Here is a 21,371-nt window from a genome sequence, read left to right as displayed (position 1 = left end):
CCCAGTGCATGCTGACCCCAGGGGCTGGTAGAAGGCCTGGGGCTTGTCTCTGAGGTCAGAACACCTGAGCAAGGCTCCACACCCAGCCTGGGACCTGCACAGAAGGTCCTGGAAGGTTTCCAGTGGAGCCGCCAGCACTGGGGCTCGGCCTGCAGGACTTGCCCAGGCCCCGCCGGCCTCCTGGCCACCGCTCAGCTGCCCCTTCCAGAACCGACAGCTGTTCTCGGGCCAGCGCTCTGCAGGAAGGCACATTCCATTTCATCTGCTGGGGTCCTGTGGGCAGCGGAGGAGGGGAGAAGGGAGGCCCGTGGGGATGGGGCACAGAGGGAGGGCAGAAAGACACCGAGAGGATCGTGGGAGAGGAAGAGAGCTGAGATCGAGGGAGACAGAGGGCAGAAATCAGAGAGGAGAGGGCAGAGGGCCCAGAGACAATGGTGTGTGTGTGGGGGAGACACACTGAGACAAGGATGCAAAGATGCAGACATAGGGGGAGGACAGGAGAGAGAAGAGAGACATCAGGGGAGGCTTCCTGGAGGAGGGGTTCATATTGCGAGGGCTCCCAGGATTTGCGGGGTCCAGAGCAAGATGCGAGGAAGAAGAAGAGGAGCGTGGAGCTGGAGGGGGAATTGCAGGTTGCAGAAATGGGGAGGCTGGGCTGGCGATTGTGTCTCCTGATGCCCTAAGCTAGGTCTCACTTAAGGGACACTTCTGTACAAGCAGGAGAAGTGTCCCTGCCCGAGCTGGGGCACGAGCTCTGGGAGCCATGCAAGGTGGGCTGGGCACAGCCTGAAGCCGCAGCTGACCCTCGACACACCGGGAGGTGGGGCGGACAGAGAACCTGGGGGTCTTCCCCGGGGGTTTCCTTTCCTTCTCTGTGCCTCAGTCTCCACCCCCCCCCCCCCCCGCCAACCCCGACCTGTGGGGCTGGGCCACGTGGCCTCCCAGGTCCTGCAACCCCTCTGATGCCATCATTTGATGGCCTGAACACAAGCTCCCGCTCAGGGAGTCTCCCCGTACCTGGAGCTTCTCAAACACAACCTCGTCTCGCACTTGGAGCAGCCCTTGGAGGGGCCCCCATTTTACAGATGTGGAGACCCTGACACCGGAGGGGACTTGCCCAGGTTCTCCCGGCTGGGGACTCCTTTCACCGCACAGCCCAGTGCTCGCCCACCGGAGGCTGCGAGGGCAGGAAGTTGTCAGAAACACACATACCTTCCTAGGTCCACCAGACTGGGAGAGAAGCCCTGAGCCTCAGCGAGAACAATGCAGCAATTAACAGGGCAATTTCGAGGCCTTGCTGGGGGCCGGGCGGGGAGGAGGGAGAGCCAGATGTTCCCACAGAGGCTCCAGGCCATTGGGCTCCCCTCGGCCAGCCCACGTGTTTTCTCTCCAGCAAGTACGCTGGGTTCCAGTTCTCTCCTCCTGGAAGAGGCACCCTGGCAGTATTTACGTTCTGTCTGAAATTAATGCAAGGGAAACTTGCAAACGTGGGCGGAGCTGCCAGGAGCAGCCTGCCGGATGTCAGGCCACCTCGAAGTTTGTTTTCCCGAGGAAGTGTGACAGGAGGGGTGGACAGTGGCCCCCTTGGGGACACCGAATCTCCTAGGGAGCGTGTGGCGGGACGCGGGCAGGCCCAGCAAGGACTGAGGTGATGCCTCCTCTGTACCCAGGCTCACCCCAGGAGCTGAGGAGCACAGCCCCCACCCCGAGGCGCTCACGGTGGAGGCATAGATGAACAAGCACATCCTGCTGGGACAACCTGGTGAGCTCTGCCCGCCTGCAGAGGGGCGGGGCCTGGGGCGGGTCCGGGTGGTAGGGATGTGAAGTGAAGGGGGGCTGGGCAGCAGCGAGGGGCAGGTGGGACACGCCCTGGAATCCTGGTGGCTGCAGGACAAGGCCGAGGGCCAGGTTTCAGCTGTGTCTCCGGGCAACGGTCCCGCTGTAAGGGAGTGAGTGCTCCATGATGGGGGAGTGTAAGCAGAGGGTGGACAAGTGCCTGACAGGCCCGTGAGCCGCAGGGGCTGCCCTTCTCTGCAGGCTGCTAGCCCCGGGGATGCAGGGCTGAGCCGGCCCTGGGCTCCAGCTGGCCAGCTTTTGCCTGCAGCCAGCATTGCGCAGGGGGACGGAAGTCCCGAGAAGGGCAGCTCAGCTGGCCATCCCTCCCTCACACAGGAGGGGCCAGGTGCCGGTTCATTTGCTCACAGCAATCCTGCTTGCCAAGGCCACAGAGTTGCCCAGTGTGGCAGAGAGGGGCAGAGGTGGCCCAAGCCCTGGCATGTCACAGGCTGTCTGGGTCAAGGGTACCCCGTGGAGGCGGATGCCGAGGTGGGGGCTCCCTGGGGCGGATGCCGAGGTGGGGGCTCCCTGGGGCGTGGAGGATCTGCTCTGGGGCCTCTGACGCCTGCCTGACACTTGTCCAGGCTAAAGTCCCCTCCAGGGCCTCCCCAGGGCATGAGCCGGTCTCCCAGCTATCTCAGCCAACTCTCTTGTCTAAAACCTCCAGGGTTGGAGCCTTTCATTTCCTTTGGACCAAGTTGTACTTTAATTAACACTTGACTTAGCAGCCAGGAAGCCCCCCACTCCCTACCCCCAGGGAGTCCTGTCCAGCACGGGAGGCATAAGCAGGTGAGGGAGGGGGGTTGACTGTCCTGTGCCTGGGACCTGCTACAGGTCAGGCACGTGCTAGGCCCTGAGAGTCAGACGTGGCCACCTTCCTCCTGAGACCGTCCAGACACAGGCAGTGACTCCTGGGAGTCCCAGTGCCCAGCCCAGGGTCCCCATCACCATGGTAACCACTCTTTCCAACCTCCAGAGGCTCCATTCCTAGAACTGCAGCAGCCCAGAGCCCCAGGGAGCCTGGTGCCAGACACTGAGGCCTGTCCTCTTAGCCAGCCACGTGGGTAGGGACAGGGGCCCACCTCTGCTGAGCCTCACTGTCACCTGGAGCTAAGCCCAGCTCCCAGGATTTCTGGGCCTGGCTGGCCTAAGCCTGTCCCATGTGGGGGTCCTCGGAGGACCACAGGTTCCCAGGGGTTCTGGAATAACAGGGGCAAGAGCAGAGCTCCCATTCACAGGGTGCCTGCGCCCCGCAAGTGCAGGTGCATCGACAGAGGGGACCCGCCCAGGGCTACTCCCAGGGGGAAGTGCTGGGCTCCCAACTCGGGCAGTCTGGCTGCCCCGCCCCCCGCTCTTCTCCTCCCACACCTTCCCTTGCCTTCCCTGTACCAGCAGGTGTGCTGAGCCCATAGCTGAGATTCACGGGTGCTTGCTCACCGGGAGAGCAGCCTTAGAGACACAGCTGGGACACAGGCACTGTGTCCCTCCCAACTCTCCACTGTCACAGAGAGAGATAGCTGGGGACAAGCCAGGGTAGGCTGGCCGCTCTAAAATGGGGATAGCGACCCTGGCCAGGGATCGCAGCCCATGGTGGGCGAGCCAGCTGCCGGGTATTGGGCGGCCGGGCCCTGTGAGGCACCATGGGCAATTCAGTGACACTGTGGCCTTCTGCTCCACTTGGGGACGTGACAGGCCGTGGGTGCTCCCCTGGGAGAGGAGAGAGCAGCTGGGCGCGTGCTCTCTGTGACCAGCCGTGAGCTCAGGGTGTCTCTGTTCCTGAGACGCGACCGCGTGGAGAAGCGGGGCTGGGGGCAGCAGGGTGGGGGTGGGTGGGGCTTGTCCCGAGGACTCTGGGGATGATGAGAGGCAATGGAACACAGCGGGACCAGCCTCCAGGAAGTTTAACTGCTTCTTACCTCCTCCAGGAAGCCTTCTCTGACTGACTCTGCTTCCTTTCCGCACCAATCACTCAAACCTCTATCAGGCAAGCATGGAGCTGCTGAATGTGGGGGATGGACAGCTCTCGGAAGGCCACAGGGAAGGTCTACCGGGCTGTTCCGTTCCCACCCTGTGGCTTTCACTAGACTCTCACTCGTACCCCCACTCCCCTTCTCTGCTGGCTGATTCTCTCCCTAACCATTCTGCTGTCTTAAACCCCACCCTTCTCAGCACGGAAGCCCCTCCTCTGGCCTCTGCCTGCATGGTTTACTCAGCAGGGCCTGGAACTCGTTTTCTTGGTGGCTCTCAGACCTTCTCTCTGGTTGCCCCAGCCTCACTTTCCAAGGGTAGAGGTGATGATGCCACTGGGCCCCCTGGCTCCCACAAGGGCGACAGAGTGCGGTGGTGGCAAGGGGCTCCTGTGTTCAGGGACTTCAGGGTCGCTGCATCCAATCCTTCATTCCACACGTGGGTCATGGGCGCCTTCCCAGTGCTCGGGGGTGGACAGCCCAGACAGTGAGCTGACAAACCGGGAAGCCAGCAGGATGGGGGAGCCCCAGGAGGAGGCCATGGAGGGCGGGCAGGGGAGGGGCAGGGCATTCTCAGAAGAGGCCCCAGCAGTAGCTGGCTGGTTTAAGGGAGGCTGGCGCGAGGGAGGAGAGCCCAGACAGCGTGACCACCGCTCACTCTGGTTCTAAGCCTCTCTGACCGCCCACCTGTACCTCCCGTTACCTGTCTGCCCAATGGCACAGTAAACACCATCCCGCCTCCCTCCACAAGGAGCCGAGGGCGGAGCGGGTCCTAAGTGCAGATTTGTATGGTGTTCTCCATGCAGAATGGTGCCCACCCTCTGGGAGCAACGCTGCTGTCACTAATAAAACACACACCAACAGGCACTGGGGCTGGCGGCCTCATATCTCTCCCTTCTCTCAAGCCCGAGTCTTCACTGCGGGTCTGCTTGCCCCGACTGTGGCCCATAGCACTTCCGCTGAGGCTGCTGGGAGACTGCAGGCTGAGTGTGCTGGCTGTGCGGGCGCCTGGGGTACAGACACAGCGTGTCTGCACTGTCATACACTTCCCTCCCGCTCTGCAAGTCCTGCTGCCGCGGGCATCGGAACCAGCCGACGGGAGATCTCTGCGTCTCTCCCTGTCACCCTGCCTTTCAAATAAATAAATAAACCAGTCTTTAAAAACTCCTGCTTGCTGTCTGGGCTTCTGCCTCTGGTGGGGCGGGTGGTAGCAGTGCTACGGAGGGGATTTGCAGGTCCCAGAAGGCTCTTTCTGGGCCAGGAAACAATGATAAATCGCATCAGAGCTCAGCAAAGAGGAAATCCTGATGGATTGGTGATGTCTGCTATGCACCGGGGCCCAGGCACAAGCCTGCCACACACCTGCCTGTCTGTGCTAGGGACGGGGGATGCTGGCTGGCAGCGAGGGCCCCTGAACCTGCCACAGTCCCAAGTCTCGATAGAAGACTTTGTCCAGCAACACCGAACAGCTAGGGTGTGCGTGTGGACGTGTCCACCAGCCTGCCTCCTGCTTTTCCCGTGCACCCTCTCAGGGATCGTCTCTTGGCATGTGAGCCGCGCCAGCTCAGGACGCACTCACCCCAGAATTGCCAACACCTGGCAGGTGCTCCATGAAGCCATGCATGGGCCAAATCCCAGGCAATCAAGTGCAATCCTTCAGCCACACAGTACCTCCTGGGCCCCGGCCTGCTGGGGAGCTGGTGGGTGGGTGGAAGGCAGTCTCATTCCCAGACACTGGAAGGAAATGACGGCTGCCTTCCTAGGTCCTGGGATGTGGGTTTTCTCAGCATCTTCCCTTGTTCAGCCCCCCAGGAACCCTCTAGCCTGATTCTTCTCCTGCAGGAGAATGAGTAATGCAGGAATGAGAGAAGCTGGGTGGAGACATGAGGCAGACAAGGCAGACCAGGGATCCGGCATCTCCAGCACCCATGCATTTCAAACTCCGAGAACCAGTGGTCGTCATGCATTCTATTACCCCAGGGGGCTACAGAATTCTAACTTCCTAAAATCCAAAACGCTTTGACCCAAACATCCCACTGTCCAGAGAGCACCTGGTTCTAACACCTATCTCACATCATTGCATTCTAACATCCTGGCCCATAAGAGCCTTCTGGGACCTGCAAATCCCCTCTGTAGCACTGCTACCACCCACCCCACCAGAGGCGGAAGCCCAGACAGCAAGCAGGAGTTTTTAAAGACTGGTTTATTTATTTATTCGAAAGGCAGGGTGACAGACAGGGAGAGACACAGAGATCTCCCATCGGCTGGTTCCGATGCCCGCGGCAGCAGGACTTGCAGAGCGGGAGGGAAGTGTATGACAGTGCAGACACGCTGTGTCTGTACCCCAGGCGCCCGCACAGCCAGCACACTCAGCCTGCAGTCTCCCAGCAGCCTCAGCGGAAGTGCTATGGGCCACAGTCGGGGCAAGCAGACCCGCAGTGAAGACTCAGGCTTGAGAGAAGGGGGAGGTACAAGGCCACCATCCCCTGCCTGTTGGTGTGTGTTTTATTAGTGACAGCAGCGTTGCTCCCAGAGGGTGGGCACCGTTCTGCTTGGAGAACACCACAAAGATGGTGCAGGAGATGAAATCTAGGGGACTTCCTGTCCTGGTCAGATGTGGGGCTGCCCCTGGCATGTGTGTCAAATGCTCTCCCCTCTCAAACCAAGGTCTCTCTCTGCAGGAGACCTCACCGTCTGCATCAGTGTGGAATTTGGAGCCATCAGCTGCAGGTTCCTTACTTCTCCCCATTAGACGACTGCCTGCCTGCCGCACCTCCTCCCCTTTGGCTATAGGTGAGGCGGTGCCCTCCTCCAACCAAGGACAACCTGGGCACTGGCCCCAGGCCCTGGCCTTCTTGGAGGCTGGGGTTAGCAATTCTTCCCCCTCTCTCTGCACCCTCGGCCTCAGCCACCCTAGACTCTCCTTCCCACTGTATGAAGCATGCTTGGTTATCTTCCAGTTCTAAAAACAGGTGGGTAGGTAGGGCCGGGCAACAGCACGGTCACTGACTTCATTTCTCCAGGTAAGGATTTTGAGACCCATTTTTTGTTTTAAACAGTTTTCCCTTCACACGCAGCAGAAAGGAGACACTTTCAGACCAGAGGAAACCTGCTGGCACCTGCAGCCTCCTGGACTAGAAGATCATGGGGCGAGGGGCTGTTCAGGCTCAGCCTGGCCAAATGCACGGCCCCCTGGGCTGGCGCAGCCTCGGCAGCACAAGCCCGGTGTATTATGGAAGGCCTGGGCTTGCACAGGGACCACAGCCGCCTACTGGAGAGGCAGGCTTCAGTGTGGGCCCCCAGATGTCGCCCAGGCCTGCTCACCGCATCTGCTGAGGTGTCCCTGGAGGGGGCGTGTCTGAGGAAGGACAGACGCACTGCCCTTCCCACAAAGCTGCCGGCGCTCCTGAGGATCTACAAGGGTGCCCTATGTGGGGGACCACGGCCGGACTCGGAGGCGAAAGTGTGCCCACAAGGCCTTGGGGAAGCCATTCGTCCCCTGTGCGTCTCAGCGTTCGTCTGTAACAAAAACTCCTTTGGTGGAGTTACCGCGAGGGTCAGAGGTGACGTGGTAAGACAGCCTGGAGCCGTGGCTGCCACACAGTGGGAGAGTGGGTCTTTGGTTATCAGCGCCCTCTACACGGCAAACAGCTTAGCCCTGGGCTCTAATACGTCTGGACCAATCCATGGAGGCAGGTGCACTATCCCCATTTCACAGATGGGAGACTGAGGCCCTGGGAGATCTTCCCTGCCGTCCCTTGGCGCTTGGCGCTGGAGCCTCCCCTTGCACCCCGGCTGCCAGACTCCAGAGCTCCTGCCCTTCACACAGAAGCGCCTTTGGAGCAGAAGAGGGGCGTGGTCAGACTGCTGCCAGACTGCAAATCCCTGCCTGTCCTGCGGAACCCTTGGGTGGGATTCTGGAGCCAGCGTGGACTGGGTGGGGTCTTAAGGAGCACTGGAGGGCCAGGCTGGCAGAGACTCAGTCGCTCACCTTCGCTTGGCCCGCCCTCCCTGAGCTCCAGGCCCCCGGGGGCTTCCCGCTGGACTCTGAACTGAGCCCGTACTAGAACGACAGCCCAGTGGGGCCTGGCTCGGACACGTGGGAAGGGTGGACTGGGGGTGGCTGGGGCATCTCCCAAGCACGTTTCTGCTTCCTGGGACACTTCCTAAGGTCTGGTTCGCAGAGACCTTGGCACAGTGGACCAGCGCCCTGGGGAGGGGAGGGGCGAGGCCAGGCGGTTTCCTGGTGGTGTGGAGCCTTCCTCTCTCCTCCTCCTCCCCCCACCCCCTGCCACATCAGGTCCTCTGCATTCTCTGAGGACCCAGAAGGGTATGGATGACAAGCATCCAGCTGAGACCCGAAGTCCCCACTGCCTGGCAATCTGGGGAGGTCCCAGAATGGCCTGCAGGAGGAACCCGGACTCAGCAGGAGGAGATGGGAGGGTGTCCCTGCAGGTGCAGTGCACAGACAGAGCACTGGCCCCGGCCTGCACTTAAATCCTGCCGCCTGTCATCAGACATGGGAGTTACATGCCAAAGACTTTCGGCAGGCGGGAGGGGACTTCTCTCCCTATAGACTTCATGGGGCTGCATGCCGTACCAACACGCTGACTCTGTGCCAGGCCTGCTCTGTGCCTCCCCGCCCCACACATGGACACAGAGCCCTTGGGGCCCAGCTCTCAGGCTAGGATCCAGCCTTGAGAGCCCCTGACTGTTCCTGAGTTTTTCCCATGCCAGTGCCCTCGTCGGTGGGCAGGCCTGAGCTCCAAGGCTCTGTTCAGCTTCGAGGTTCTCCGTTTGAGAGGACAGTGGCTGCATAGTGTGGGCCATCGGCTGCAGTGCGGCTGAGCCAGAAGGGGCCCTGCTGTGCCCTGACTTTTCTGCTGTCCTGTGTGAATCTGCTCACAGGCCTGGGAGCAGGCCCAGGACAGGGTATCACTTCTGTCCTTCTCTCATTCACCGGCTTGTTCATGTACTGCTACGGCACGAATATGGCTTGTGTGTGTCCCTGGGAAGTTCAGGTACTGGGAGTTTGGTCCCCAGTGTGGCTCTGCTAAGCGGTGGGGCCCAGTGCGGGGAGGTCCTTAGGCCCCCTGGTTGCTCTCACCCCTGCGCATGCACCGCCATGATGCATGCCATCCATCATGAGCTGTTAGAGCTGGGGCGCCCTCACAGGGACTTGCAGTCTGCACAGTCCACGGGCCAAGTAAGCGCCTTTTCTTTATAAACACCAGCCTCAGGGATCTCGTTACGGTCCCGGAAAATGACAGCTCTGCTCCCCCTGCTCACACCTGTTACATGCTCCCAAGGACACAACAATGATTAAGTGAATCCTGCCCCTCTGCAGCCCGAGGCAGGGTGTGGACAGAGCAGTCTGGGGTGGGGAGAGGGCCGGGGCCTGGGGCTCATGGATGCTTGGACCTGGACACAGCAGTGGAGATGGACAGAGTGGACGGGTGAGGTCTTCCTGGTGGCCTGCGTACACTGGCCAGGCAGCGACGACTGAATTTTGGGAAACACTGGAGCCGGGCATGATGGCTGCGTGCTGGCTTGGTGCCTGCAGGGACATTTACGTCTCCATGAACTTGGGGTTTCTGGAAAAGGAGGTTGGCGACCAGGGCTGCTAGCAGCCTGGGATTTTTGTCTTTAGACTCTCCCACTTCCTGGTCCACAGGGGTGAGCAGGTGTTGACCCCCCCAGGCCCTAGGTAACCCTGGTCCTGGATGCTGGGGCAGGGGTACAATCACCGAGGTGGGCCATGTGGAACATTGGGTCCCTCAAGGACTGGGGAGCAACCTGGGGGTTGGCTGGATTCCCCCCGTGAAAGTCAGCTGGGGACTATCCCAGTGCAGGACTCACGAGGGAGGCTGCGGGAGGCAGCTGGATAGCGGGTGGGGGAGGGGCTGGAGTGGTCTTGCCTTCTCCACCCGGTCAGCCAAGGTCCAGTACCAGTAGGCTCCCCCCAGGAAGCTCTTCTAGGCCACCCTGCAGGAATCCCACCCTTCCCGGAAGCCTGTGTGTGAGCAACCTCCAAGCCAGGGCTGCCTCCTCTTGCTCCGATGAGGAAACCATGGCTGCAAGATGGGAAGGGCCTTGCCAGCGGCCACAACTGGCAACGACAGGCTCCAACAGGAGCACAAAATGCTTCTTGTCCAGCTGCTGTGGCCTTAAAGAAGCTGTACCAGAGGACTGCGTCCCCCCCGGGCCCCTCGCACCTGTCTTCACTGCACTGAGGGCCACAGAAGAGGAAGAGGGGCCCAGACGGATGCACCCTTTACTCTTACTCAAGTTCAAGAGAAGTATTTGTAACTGAACTGGGGAGGAGGTAGACCTTTTATTTAATTTTTTAAATGATTTTATTTATTTGAAAGGCAGAGTTACAGAGAGAGAGAGGAAAGACAGAGAGGGATGAGAGAGAGAGAGAGAGAGGAGAGAGAGAGATTTTCTGTCTGCTGGTTTACTTCCCAAAAGGTCACAAGCACCAGGGCTGAAGCCTGGAGCCAGGAGCTTCTTCCAGGTCTCCCACACAGGTGCAGGGACCCAAGGGCTTGGGTTATCCTCCACTGCTTTACAAGGTGCATTAACAGGGGGCTGGATCGGAAGTGGGACAGCTGGGACTTGAACCGGCGTCCATATGGGATGTGGGCTTAACCCAGTGTGCCATAGCGCCAGCCCCGGGGGTAGACCTGAAACAGTGGACATGCCCCATTGTGAGTCAGAATGCCCACAAGGGAGGCCTGGCTGTGGGCCCTGCAGGGCAGCCTGTGGGTGACAGGCCCTGGACGGGGAGGGCAAAGGTTGCAGGACTGAGTGCAGCGGCGGACATGGCAAGCACGCCTGAAATTCTCACAAAAGAGGAGGTGACAGCTGGCAACCCGGACTGCAGATGACACGAGTAAGAAATCAGTGTTTGTTGCCATCAGCCACTGAGCAAAACTGCCTACTACGAGAGGCAAACACAATATCCTGGTCCTAACCTGGATACTGCTGTCACCAACAAAGCCAGACACGGCAAAAGGAAGAAAGAGTGAGGGAGGACAAGAGGGAAGAAAGGAAAGAGGGAGAAAAATGCCGAGTGGGTCCTGCACCTAACCACAGGGACTTCCTTTGGCAAGAAGAGGGTAGATCCACTAGCACAAAGTGTCAAGTTCAAGGTTCCACATCGTGATGCTAATGCCTGTATTCATTATTCTAATACTCACCATACGGTGGCTGCCCTTTTGAGTTCTTTCCACTTAGCCAGTTATTTAAATAACCTTTAAACTATTCTACAAGGGGGGTCTTTTCCATCCATCAAATAGTGGTTGTAATCACTGCCCACTGATAGGAGAGGGGATGGAGCCTTTGAGAAGTGCAGGGGTTGGGCTGGGCTCTGCAGCCATGAGCCCTCCTGGTTTAGCCCTGGCTCCTGTGGGTGGACAGGAGGCTGGGCTGAACCATGTGAGCTGCCATTGTCTGGGCTCCCGGCATGGCCACCTGGCCTTGGGAAGGGTTGAAATCCAGCCTATGCTGCGCCTTGGATGCAGAGGTTGAGACCACCACGTTTTAGACTCCCACCTTTGACCAGGAGTGGGAGGTCGGCCCTGGGTCCCGGCTCTGCCATGGAGCAGGGTGTGGCTTTTCCTGCCCTCTGTGGGCCTCCACGTGCCCCTCGCTGAAGAAGAGCTCAGGATTCGGGTCTAGCAAACCTTCCCAGACTCTGCCCATTCTCTTGCCCACTCGGGTCCAAACCTGCTCCGAAGGCAAAGAAGCAGATCTTGTCTTCGTTCTCCCGCAGAAGCGCCATGACCCGCTTCCCCATGCGCTCGTTCCTCTTGTAGATGAGCTCCTGGCGGAAGTAGCTGTCGATCTCCTGGGCGGTCACCTGCTCGTGCGGGGGCAGCGTGGTGTTGATGAAGTTGGGCAGCTGCAAGGGCAAGACAGAGGCCGCCTTCAGCGCTGGGCGGGGCCAGCAGGTGCAGGGAGCTACGCACAGCCTGGTGGGGCCCGGCGTGTGACTTTCACAGGCTCCCCCCAACCCTCCAACCCCCAGTGGGCTAGGTGTCTGTCAACTGCAGGAACCTTGGCGGTGAGCACCGCTACTCCAGGCTCACAAGTGAAGCAAGCAGGCCTGGAGGCGCTCAGGGACCACGTGGAAAGTGAGCTGGGGCAGAGCCTCGCGCGGGCACTGAGCAGCCTGCCCTGTGGCTCAGCCTTGCTCACTCAGCTCCCAGACACCAAGGCCCAGGGAGCCTGGGATGGGGCTCATGTCCTTAACTGCTTCCCTTCAGCAGGCAGCCCAGGGCTCCCAGGCCCAGCTGTGTGGGATGGAGGGGCACCCCAGGGGTCCACTGTAGCAGGAAGGCCACGGGCTATGGGGTCAGGCCGGCCTGGATTTCCGTCCCTGTCTGACACTGGGTGGTGCTGGGAAAGTTACTCAAGTTTTCTGAGCCCCGGTTTTCTCATGAATTAGGTGGGACTGACAGTGCTGAGGGGATTAAATGAGATGGTGGGTGCTGTTGTGGCTGCGCTGGACCTGTCCCACCCTAGAGAGATGCGAGGGGGCAGTCATCACCTTTGGTTTTCCCAATGCCTGAGCCACCATCCACAGCCACTATATCTCCCAGTCCCTGGCTCCACTACTGCCTAGGACACAACCCAGATTCCTCCATCCCAGGACCACAGCTTCCTCCGACAAGGATGGCTCACTCAGCAACCTGGCTTGGAACTGTCCCACTCCCTCACCTCTGGGGCGGTCACCCCACCGTCATCATGAAGCCATGCAGTCAACGCCACGTGCTCTTGACCTAGGCAGAGAGCCCCTGGATTCAAGGACAGAGCCTTGGAGATTCTTGGAACTCAAAGCCTGGGTGAGGAAGGTGCCCGGTAGAGGTGGCTTGAGCTTGAACGCGACGTGGTGCTGACAGCTGCTCCCCCTCCCGTGCTCTCCCCACCTCCGTAGCAGGTCCAGGTGCTCCAGCACCATCCCCGCCAGCGTGTGCGGGCCACCGAGGAAACAGGCAGGCAGTCGGAACCCTCTCTCCCCACACCCATCAGTGTCATCCAGGTCATGGTGGCGGACAAAGTCCATGGAGGCCTGGTATGAGCAGACTGATGTGCAGATCTTAGTCCCCTGCAGGGTCACCCATCCTGTCACCTGGCTTCTAGAGTCACTGCCAAGCCATTAACTCTTACTCCAGGGAAAACAGAGTGGTTCAATGGAGGCCGAACCCCAAGGGACTCTGAGGAGCCTGAGACTTTGGCCTCTGCACTCTACTGGCCAAGAGCCAGGGAACCCACTCTCCTCCCCGACCCAGAGTGACAGAGGAGGCACCGGTGTTGTGGTGTAGCGGGTAAAGCTGCCGCCTGCGACACTGGCATCACATATGGGTGCCAGTTTGTGTCCCAGCTGCTTCAATTTTGATCCAGCTCCCTGCTAATGCACCTGGGAAAGCAGTGGAAGATGGCCCAAGTGCTTGAGCCCCTGCATCCACGTGGGAGACCTGGAAGATGCTCCTGGATCCTGGCTTCAGATCGGGGCAGCTCTGGCCATTGCAGCCATTTGGGGAGTGAGCCAGTGGATGGAAGATCTCTTCTCTCTCTCTCTCTCTCTCTCTGCCTCTCTGTAACTCTGCCTTGCAAATACATAAATAAATCTTTATAAAAAAGAAAAAAATTAAGTGCGGCATGGAACTCTTCTTTCAGAAAGACCCTGTTTGCTGTTCTGGGATAAGCAAGGCACTGACACAAGTGGTATCGCTAAACTTATGCAGTGCACAACCTGTGTAGCTGTACACAGCAGCCTTGACAGCGCCCCATCAATCAGGGCCTGCACAGAGCTCAAGTCAGACAGCAGGATGACTTGGGTTGGAATCCCTCTTTCGCTGTTTACTAGAAAGTTACTTGGCCTCCTGGAGACTCAGTTTCCAAACTGGCAAAGTGGGGGTACTCTACCTTGTTGTAGGGACTAAACAGATGCATTTAGGAAAGTACTTAGCACAGTGCATGGGCAGCGGCTGGGACACACCTCGCCTGGGGACTGGAGCTGGCTTCACCTCCTTTCCCTTTACTGTCAGCAAAGGGAGGCCTGGGGCAAGGGGTAGAGACCAGGCATCAAGGGAAGACAGCATCCTGCTCCCCGCCCCCTCTGCCAAGGGTCCCTGGGGACTGTGGACACTCCCCCCTGCCCCGGCCCCCCACTTCCTGGCCACAGATGTGCACTTGTGCTGAGATGAATTCCCATTCATTCCTCAGGGGGGCTGAAGAACATTAACAAGGACAAGAGCCACAAAGTTCAATTTCAAAGCCGTGCAGGCGTTGGGCCAGACGCGCAGGTTCCCCAGGCTGCCAGGCCTTCTCTGTGTGTCTCCTGCTGATGGGCCTTGGCTCCGGGCCAGGGCTGGGGGCCTGGGTTTGGGCCAGGGCTGGGGTGGAAGCAAATTAATGATGTCATTAGGAACGTCAGGGGGCCTTAAATCTCCAGTGACAAGTTTAAGTGCAGGATGCACAATCACATTTTCAAGAGCACTTCCAAGGTCTCCAGGGGCCTGGAGTGAGAGATCTGGGCAGGGCTGGGGTGCAGCCGAGGGGGAGGACTTGGGGTAGGCTCCTTTGACTGGCAGCACCAGCTGCGTCAGGTCTGCCGATGCCCTTGACCTCAAGAAGCCCCTTCCCTTTCCCCCATGCATCCAGCAGCCGCTCTGGGAACTGACGTGTGTCTGGCTTTGGGGCCACAGGACTGCCTCCAGTTGGGTCTGTGGTCCTCGGTGAGGCTGACAGGCCAGCAAGGGGGCCAGACATGCACACAGGAGCACTGTGGGGGGCGGCAGTGAGCGAGGTGGGAGCAGGAGCAGGCACCAGAGGGGAGACCCCGTGTCTGGGCTTGTGCAGCCAGGCCGGGGTCGTGGCTGCAGGAGATGGCTCATTCTCGCCTGTTCAATATTTGGAGGCTGACTTGCATTTGAACATTCACTCTCAAAGGCTCTGGGGTTGGACAGCACATCTATCTATGTGGCTACTCTCCACTGAAGGTGGGCTGGGGGCTCAGGAAGGCTTCCCAGGGGAGCCCTTGGATGTCCCTGCCCGTGCCAGGGCATCCACAGCGTTGGTGACCTGGGGCCTGCAGAGGCCAGGGCCATAGCCACTTCTTTCTTTCTCTCTTGCTCTTTTTTTAAGATTCATTTATTTATTTGAAAGGCAGAGTTACAGAGAGAGGGAGAGACAGAGAGAAAGGAGAGAGCAGTTGAGCTTCCATCTGCTGCTTCACTCCTCAAATGGCCGCAATGGCCGGGGCTGGGCCAGGCTGAAGCCAGGAGCCAGGAGCTTCTTCCAGGTCTCCCATGTGGGTGCAGGGGCCCAAGGACTTGGGCTATTTTCAGCTGGTTTCCCAGATGCATTAGCAGGGAGCTGGACTGGAAGTGGAGCAGCTGGAATTTGAAACAGTGCCCACATGGGATGCCAGTGTTGCAAGAGGAAGCTTAACCCGCTGCACCACAACGCCGGCCCCCATAACCATTTCTGAAGGTGGGGACTCTGTACTGGGGACACAGCCTGTGCCCCACTGTGTTCAACCTGGGCCCCGCATCTGCCCCCGGCCTCCAGGAGCACCTCATCATCTTCTATACCGCAGCCTGGGGTGTTGTTCCACCGGACAGCGTCCTGCTCTGATTCCCCAAGGCTGCCGGCCCTCAGCACGCATCCCCGCGGGACCTGCCCCCTGCCCTGTAGATGGCTCCTTCAGGGACTCCCACGTCCCCTTCCCTTGCTCACACAGCCTGCTGCACCTGCCGTCCCTCCCTGCCTCTGCACCTGGGGACCTCCACCCTCAAACTGCTTCCCCTGTCACCTTCTCCGGGAAGCATTCCCTGACTACAGCTCCATAGCCTCCGCAGGGTTTGAGGCCTCCCCACCCCTTGTGGGCTCACCCTAGCTACCCTAGGTCTCCCTGGGTCTGGGGGTTGCCCAGGCCCTGCTCAGTGGGCCGGGTTATGCCCGTGTCCCCCTTGCGTGTAGCCTGGGTTAGGTTCTAGACTGGGTGGGCCAAGCCACTCACCCTCTGTCCCACTTCGTATGTGGGCACTGCCTGGTGACCCCCAACACAGCTCCTGCCTGCCAAGGACAAACCAGTGCCCTGGACAGAGACTCACAAAAAATCGGAGTCTGCCACCTCCTGAGGTCTCCTCATGTCTCCCTCTCTCGGCTGAGAAGCAGCCACAGCCTGGTCAGGGCCCTGACCTGCACACCTCTGCCCCTCAGCCTGGCCACTTCATGGCCAGGCCATCCAGAGTGATGGCCAGGGCCCCTCTGCCACACAGCTCCCTTGGCCTCCGTCGCAGGAGACCACACAGGGCAAGTGCCACGAAGTGGATGACTGGTGAGATTCCTTTCAGCCTCCCGGTGTGAGGGCTCTTCCCTCCTCCACCTGCCGCCACCTCCACTGAGTCAGAGCTCCCTTTGAAGCCTGCGTCACCTGAGGCATGGCTCTGCTCTTTCTTTCTTTGTAAAACATCTGTATTTAAAAGGCAGGTGAGGGAGAAACAGAGACAGAAAGAGGGAGGGAGGCAGATGGGGAGAGAGATCTTTCATTTCATTTGCTAATTCACTCCTCAAAGCCAGGAACCAGGAACTCCACGGGTCTCCCACAAGTATGGCAAAACTCAAGTACTTGAGTTATCATCTGCTGCCTCGCAGGTGCATTAGCAGGGAGCTGGATCAGAAGCGGAGCAGCTGGGACTTGAACAGGCACTCTGATATGGGGCGTGGTGTCCCAAGGGGCAGCCTAACTCCCTGTGCCACGACGCTGGCCCTGTGCCTTCCTCCTTTGTGCTCGCATGACACAGCTGCACTCGCTCGTGGGACAGTCACTCACCTGGGCAGCACACCCTTGCCTGCGAGGACTATGGCCCGGGTTGGGTGGACAGCACAGACACAGCATCACAGCCTGGCCCCTGGCTGTGTCTCCAGCTTAACTCTCACCCTTCCTCCTGCTCTCTCTTGTCCTTGGTGAATCAAGTACACAGGACTCTTTCTCTGGAACATTCCTCCTGCCCCGTCTGTGGCCAGCTCGGGTTCTGGCAGGCACCGTTCCTCCTCTGCCTCCCAGCCCCAGCCCCTACCCCCAGCCCATGCACACACGTGAGCTGTTCCTTCCTCGGGCTCCTCTGCACCCACTCCTCCCTGCCTCCCGCAAGGCCAGGGTCCCATGTGGCTGCAATTGCTTGTTGGACTTCCCGTCTCCCCTGTGAAGCTGTGGAGTCCACCTCAAGGGTGGCTCTCCCTGATGATGCCCCTTTTCATGTGCCGTGCCTGGCATCTCCAAACCACTTCATTCATTCAAGAGTCAGCAACTCAGTCAGCAACTATTTACAGAGCCACACCTTGGGCCGGGCGCTGCTCCAGCCAGTTTATATATCGGCGAAAGCAGCAGACCAGATCCCTGGGTGCAGGGAGCTTGCATTCCAGAAAGGAGGAACGGAAAAGAGGGAGGAGCCTGTGAAGCAGGTGTAGAGTGTGGTAGAAGATGACGGGGGTCACAGGGAGAGCGGAGCTCAACAGCGGAAATGAGTGTGAGGGGGCTGCAGGTGCACTCCTCCATGGGGGGGGGCGGCCGCATCCAGACTTAAGTGTTGAAGGCAGAGAGGGAGGGAGCTGTGGTGATACCTGGGAAGAGCACCCCCAGCAGGGCAGAGGGTGTGGCCAGTGACCAGGTGCCAGCAGCTGAGGGTGTGTGGGAGGCAGGGGGGAGGGCGGTTTGGGAGTGGGGCTGAGCATGGGGCACACGGGCTGTCGCAGAGCCTGGCTTCCAGCCTGAAGTGTCCTGAGCTGGGAACTGGCCCGATCTGCTGAAGTCACCTAATGCACGGCCAAGCACCGTGACAGAGGGAGCACGGGGCCTCGGGGCTCCTGGGGGAACATCCGACTCCCTCTGGGGGCTTGATAAGGTTTCCCAGAGGAGGCAGCACTGGACCAACCACAGCCCAGTGTGAAGGATGCAGGGCTGAGGGGGAGGAGCTGGACGAAGGCAGTGTGAAAGGATTGGCTGTGCTAGCACAGGGGTCCCAGAATAAGGTCTGGGGGGAGGGGCATCTAGGTCATCCTGGAGGGCCTTGAACGCTGCAGGAAGGGTCTCAGAATTTGCCCCGGGAGGTCTGGAGAGGCCTGCCGGAGGCTGAGCAGGGCTGAGCTGCTCTGGAGCCCCTGGTGGCTGCTGTCTGGCCCTGGGCCGGCCTCTTCCTTTCCTGCTCTATGGAGGCTGATAACGCTAGGCTCTGCTTGCCTTGGCTGGAGAGACGGCCCATGCCTGGCACATAGTAGGTAGCTAAACACAGTTGGGGGGGGGGGTTCCTGGGGGCTGGAGGAGGGGCCTCACCTGGGACGTGTCATGGTTGAAGATGACGGCGTTGAGGTCTCCGCAGTTGTAGTGTTTGATGAGATCCTCTGTGGTGTAGGGCGCCTGCAGGCTCCCGGCCCGCACGCTCTCGTGCTGCAGCAGGGTCTGGTTCAGAGCAAACAGCACCTGCGCCGAGGAGACAGACAGCCGTGAGGGCGGTGCCCAGGGCCCTGGCTGGCCTCTGGGCCTGGCCCTCCACCCTGTGGACCTCAGGCAACAGGCCTGAAAGAGGGAAGGAGCGTGGAGCCCAGGCAGGGTGCTTCTGCACTCCTGTTCCTGATGCCGGGCCAGCCGGCTCCCATCACAGCCCTCTGCCCCTGCAGGTTCCCACTCCTGCTCCGGGTCTCACGGCCCTACTGGTAACGCACTGGCATGTCAGTGTGGTTGGGAGTAATGGGGGAGATTCTTTTTATTACAGTGCTTAGAAGTGTCCTAGAGGGGCTGGCATTGTGATGTGGTTAAGCCACTGCCTGAGACACTGACATCCCATATGCACGCTGGCTCAAATTCAGGTTCAAGTCTACTTCCCATCTGGCTCCCTGCTAATGCACCTAGGAAAGCAGCAGATGATGGTCCAAGTCCTTGGGCCCCTGCCACCCATGCAGGAACCTTGGATGGATTTCTAGGCTCCTGGCTTCATCCTGGTCCAGGCTTGGCTGTTGGCAGCCACTCGGAGGGAGTGAGCTAGTGGCTGAATGATCTCTCCCTCTCCTCTATGTAACTCTGCCTTTCAAATAAATAGATCTTAAAAGAAAAAAAAATGAGGTGTCCTAGAATGAGCATGGACTCACTTTGTAATCAGGAGCGCTGCAGACAAAGCAAAACAAACTCAGGAACAGAAACAAACAAAAAGCCCAGGCAGCAGTCAGGGCCCCCTTCCGAGGCAGCCTCTCTGGAAGCCCTCCTCTCCCAGGGCAGGGCCTGAAGCCCTGCGATCCCACAGCCAGACCCATACTGCCCTCTGGGCCACTGAGCCTGGCTCCTGGGGGCACAGCTGTGCCCAGCCATCCCCGTTGGCGGGCAGGACGATTTGGCATGCCATGATAAAAGGCCAGGTGCCCGGGGCCACACCCTGGAATCAGAGTCCTTGCATTTTTATGGGGCTCCTGGGGCATTTCCTAAGCAGCCTGCCTGTGCCTGGCCCTGGAGGGAGGATGGCGGCTGTCATGGACACAGCCTTCCTAGGAACAAGATCCCAAAAAGGCAGCCTGCCCAGCACTAGCTGGAGAAACTGAGCCCCGCGGAAGGGAGGGGCCTTGCCCAGTGCACACACAGCTGCAGGTGGAATCGCTTTATGGGGCAAGCATTCCGGACTCCTCTGGCCAGCAAGGAAGGAGGAGCTGCTCAGAACCGGGGTTAGTGAGTCTGCAGCAGACCTGTGCATCATTGTGCACAGCCGTGTGTCCCCGGGCGCAGCCCACGCCTGCAGTCCTCAGGCCCTGCTCATTCGTTTCCCACAGTGCCTTGGGCAGCAGGCCCCCAGCCCCTTGGCTCAACCCATTGGTCTCTCACTGGGTTCACTGCCACAGTGCCCCCCTGCAACCTCCCGTCTCCCAGCCGGCCCATCTTCTTCTGCCACAGCCCTCTCTGAGACACACAAATGAGATGCCCCCCCACTTTCTGATTTTGCTCATACTTTCGTGGGTCCCTGCCGCCTGTAGGTTCAAGGGCGAGTTCATCAGTAGAACCTGACCACCACCTGGACTTTGCTGTCAGCAACCTCCTTGCCCACATGATCCTCATGCCGCTACACACTCCAGCGCTCAGCATCCCCCCAGCACAGCAGCTCCTACCCCTGTGCCTCTGTGCGTGCTGCTCCTCACCCATGGGAATCCTGCCCCCGGCATCTTCCTCTTCACACTCAGGCCGGGCCAGCCCGTGAAACCGCCCAGGCTGCTGCCTTCTCCATGATGGCGGACTGACCAAAGGATGACCCCCAATTTAACCTTCCCCTTGATTCGCGCCCTTTGCCATGAACTTTGTAGCTCCTGCCTGCTGACGCGGGGCTTGCTTCAGCCTATGGGATGTCAGCAACCATCACAAAGGCCTGGAAAGCAAATGGGTGCTGCTGCCACCACTACTCCGTGCACCTCCGCCCGCGCGCTGAGAACAGCCCAGGCTAGCCTGCTGGAGGAGGCAGACATGCAGGGCTGGCTCGCCCAGCCAAGGCCTTCCTAGGCCAGCCTCCAGCCAGCTGGCTCCCAGCCATGTGAGTGAGCCCAGCCAAGATCGGCAGAGCATTCCTGCAACTGGGCCCGGGGACAGCAGCAGCGAAGGCTACTGCTATTGTAACGCAGCATCATAGTGGCGACAGGCAAGTGACACCACGCTTCCTCCCAGCGTGGTGAGAACAGCCCAATGTCTTTGCTGCTTAGCTGCCTACCTCAGTAGGCTGTGAGCTTCTAGAAGACCCAGAGGGCACCTTCATTCTGAATCTGCAGCACACGGCACAGTGCCCCATAAAAAAGAGGGTGGCACTTTACCCTATCTTCATCACTATGATATCCGCCGTGCTCACTTCACACTCCGAGGATGCCCCACGAGCCCTGGAACTCCAGCCCTCTGCGTGTGTTTTGGGGCACACCACTGCCACATGGCAGCAACCACTAGGGTCCAGAAACACACAATCTGAACAACGCAAGCTCAGGCCATAGACATACACACACAGCTTGGTCGAAACGCTGACACAGGCAGCAGGGCCACGCGTGTGCTCCAGGACTACCAAGCTGCTCCCCTTCCCGAGCTGGCTGGAGATGAGGTCACACCCCCAGCCCCACCTCTGGACTTTCTCCAGGCCTCTAGGCTCTGGCTGCCACCACTGAAATCCGATCTGTAGCCATCTGGCTCAGGGTGTCGATGGCAGCGCCGTGGCTGGGGATGGATTGCAGGAGGCAGTGGCCCTGTTGCTGTGGACATTGCCAAGGCAACAGCCACTTCCTCCCACCCGGCACATGCCTGGGATGAAAGTATCCGTATCGAGCTGATCCCCGCTCTGCCCCTGGGGGCCCTGGGACATGAGGACTTCCCGTGACCACACCCGTCCGCGGTGCACACCTGCCCCACTGCTTCTCAGAGTCAGCTGGGCCAAGGCCCCATCTGACCCGTGGTGATGTCATTGGCTTGGACGGCCTGACGACCTGGCTGGGGCTCAGAGGCTCCCTTGGACCTTGCTTGAGTCCTGGAGTGGCTTCTGCAGTGGT

The 21,371-nt window shown here is 59.7% G+C and overlaps 1 protein-coding gene and 1 long non-coding RNA gene across 2 annotated transcripts in view; one reads left to right on the top strand and one right to left on the bottom strand.

Moving 5' to 3' along the window:
• TRABD2B (TraB domain containing 2B) overlaps positions 1-21,371 on the bottom strand; it is a 201,323-nt gene that overhangs the window by 13,007 nt on the left and 166,945 nt on the right. The window contains exons 3-4 of the mRNA XM_051856487.3: positions 18,151-18,297; positions 11,535-11,709 (exon numbers count right to left, since the gene is read on the bottom strand). Of these exons, the coding sequence (XP_051712447.2) occupies positions 11,535-11,709; positions 18,151-18,297 (322 nt within the window). The remainder of the gene's footprint in view (positions 1-11,534; positions 11,710-18,150; positions 18,298-21,371) is intronic.
• On the top strand, positions 1,614-8,753 carry LOC138850429 (uncharacterized). The gene is made up of 2 exons (XR_011390171.2): positions 1,614-1,762; positions 6,863-8,753. It is a non-coding gene; the product is annotated as an uncharacterized LOC138850429 (long non-coding RNA).

Source organism: Oryctolagus cuniculus, chromosome 7 (assembly GCF_051225735.1).
Source record: "Oryctolagus cuniculus isolate XC-2025 breed Fujian yellow rabbit chromosome 7, ASM5122573v1, whole genome shotgun sequence".
In the NCBI taxonomy this organism is placed as follows: domain Eukaryota; kingdom Metazoa; phylum Chordata; class Mammalia; order Lagomorpha; family Leporidae; genus Oryctolagus; species Oryctolagus cuniculus.
The sequence above is the reverse complement of the archived record's forward strand: the minus strand, read 5'-3'. Positions and strand labels throughout refer to the sequence as shown.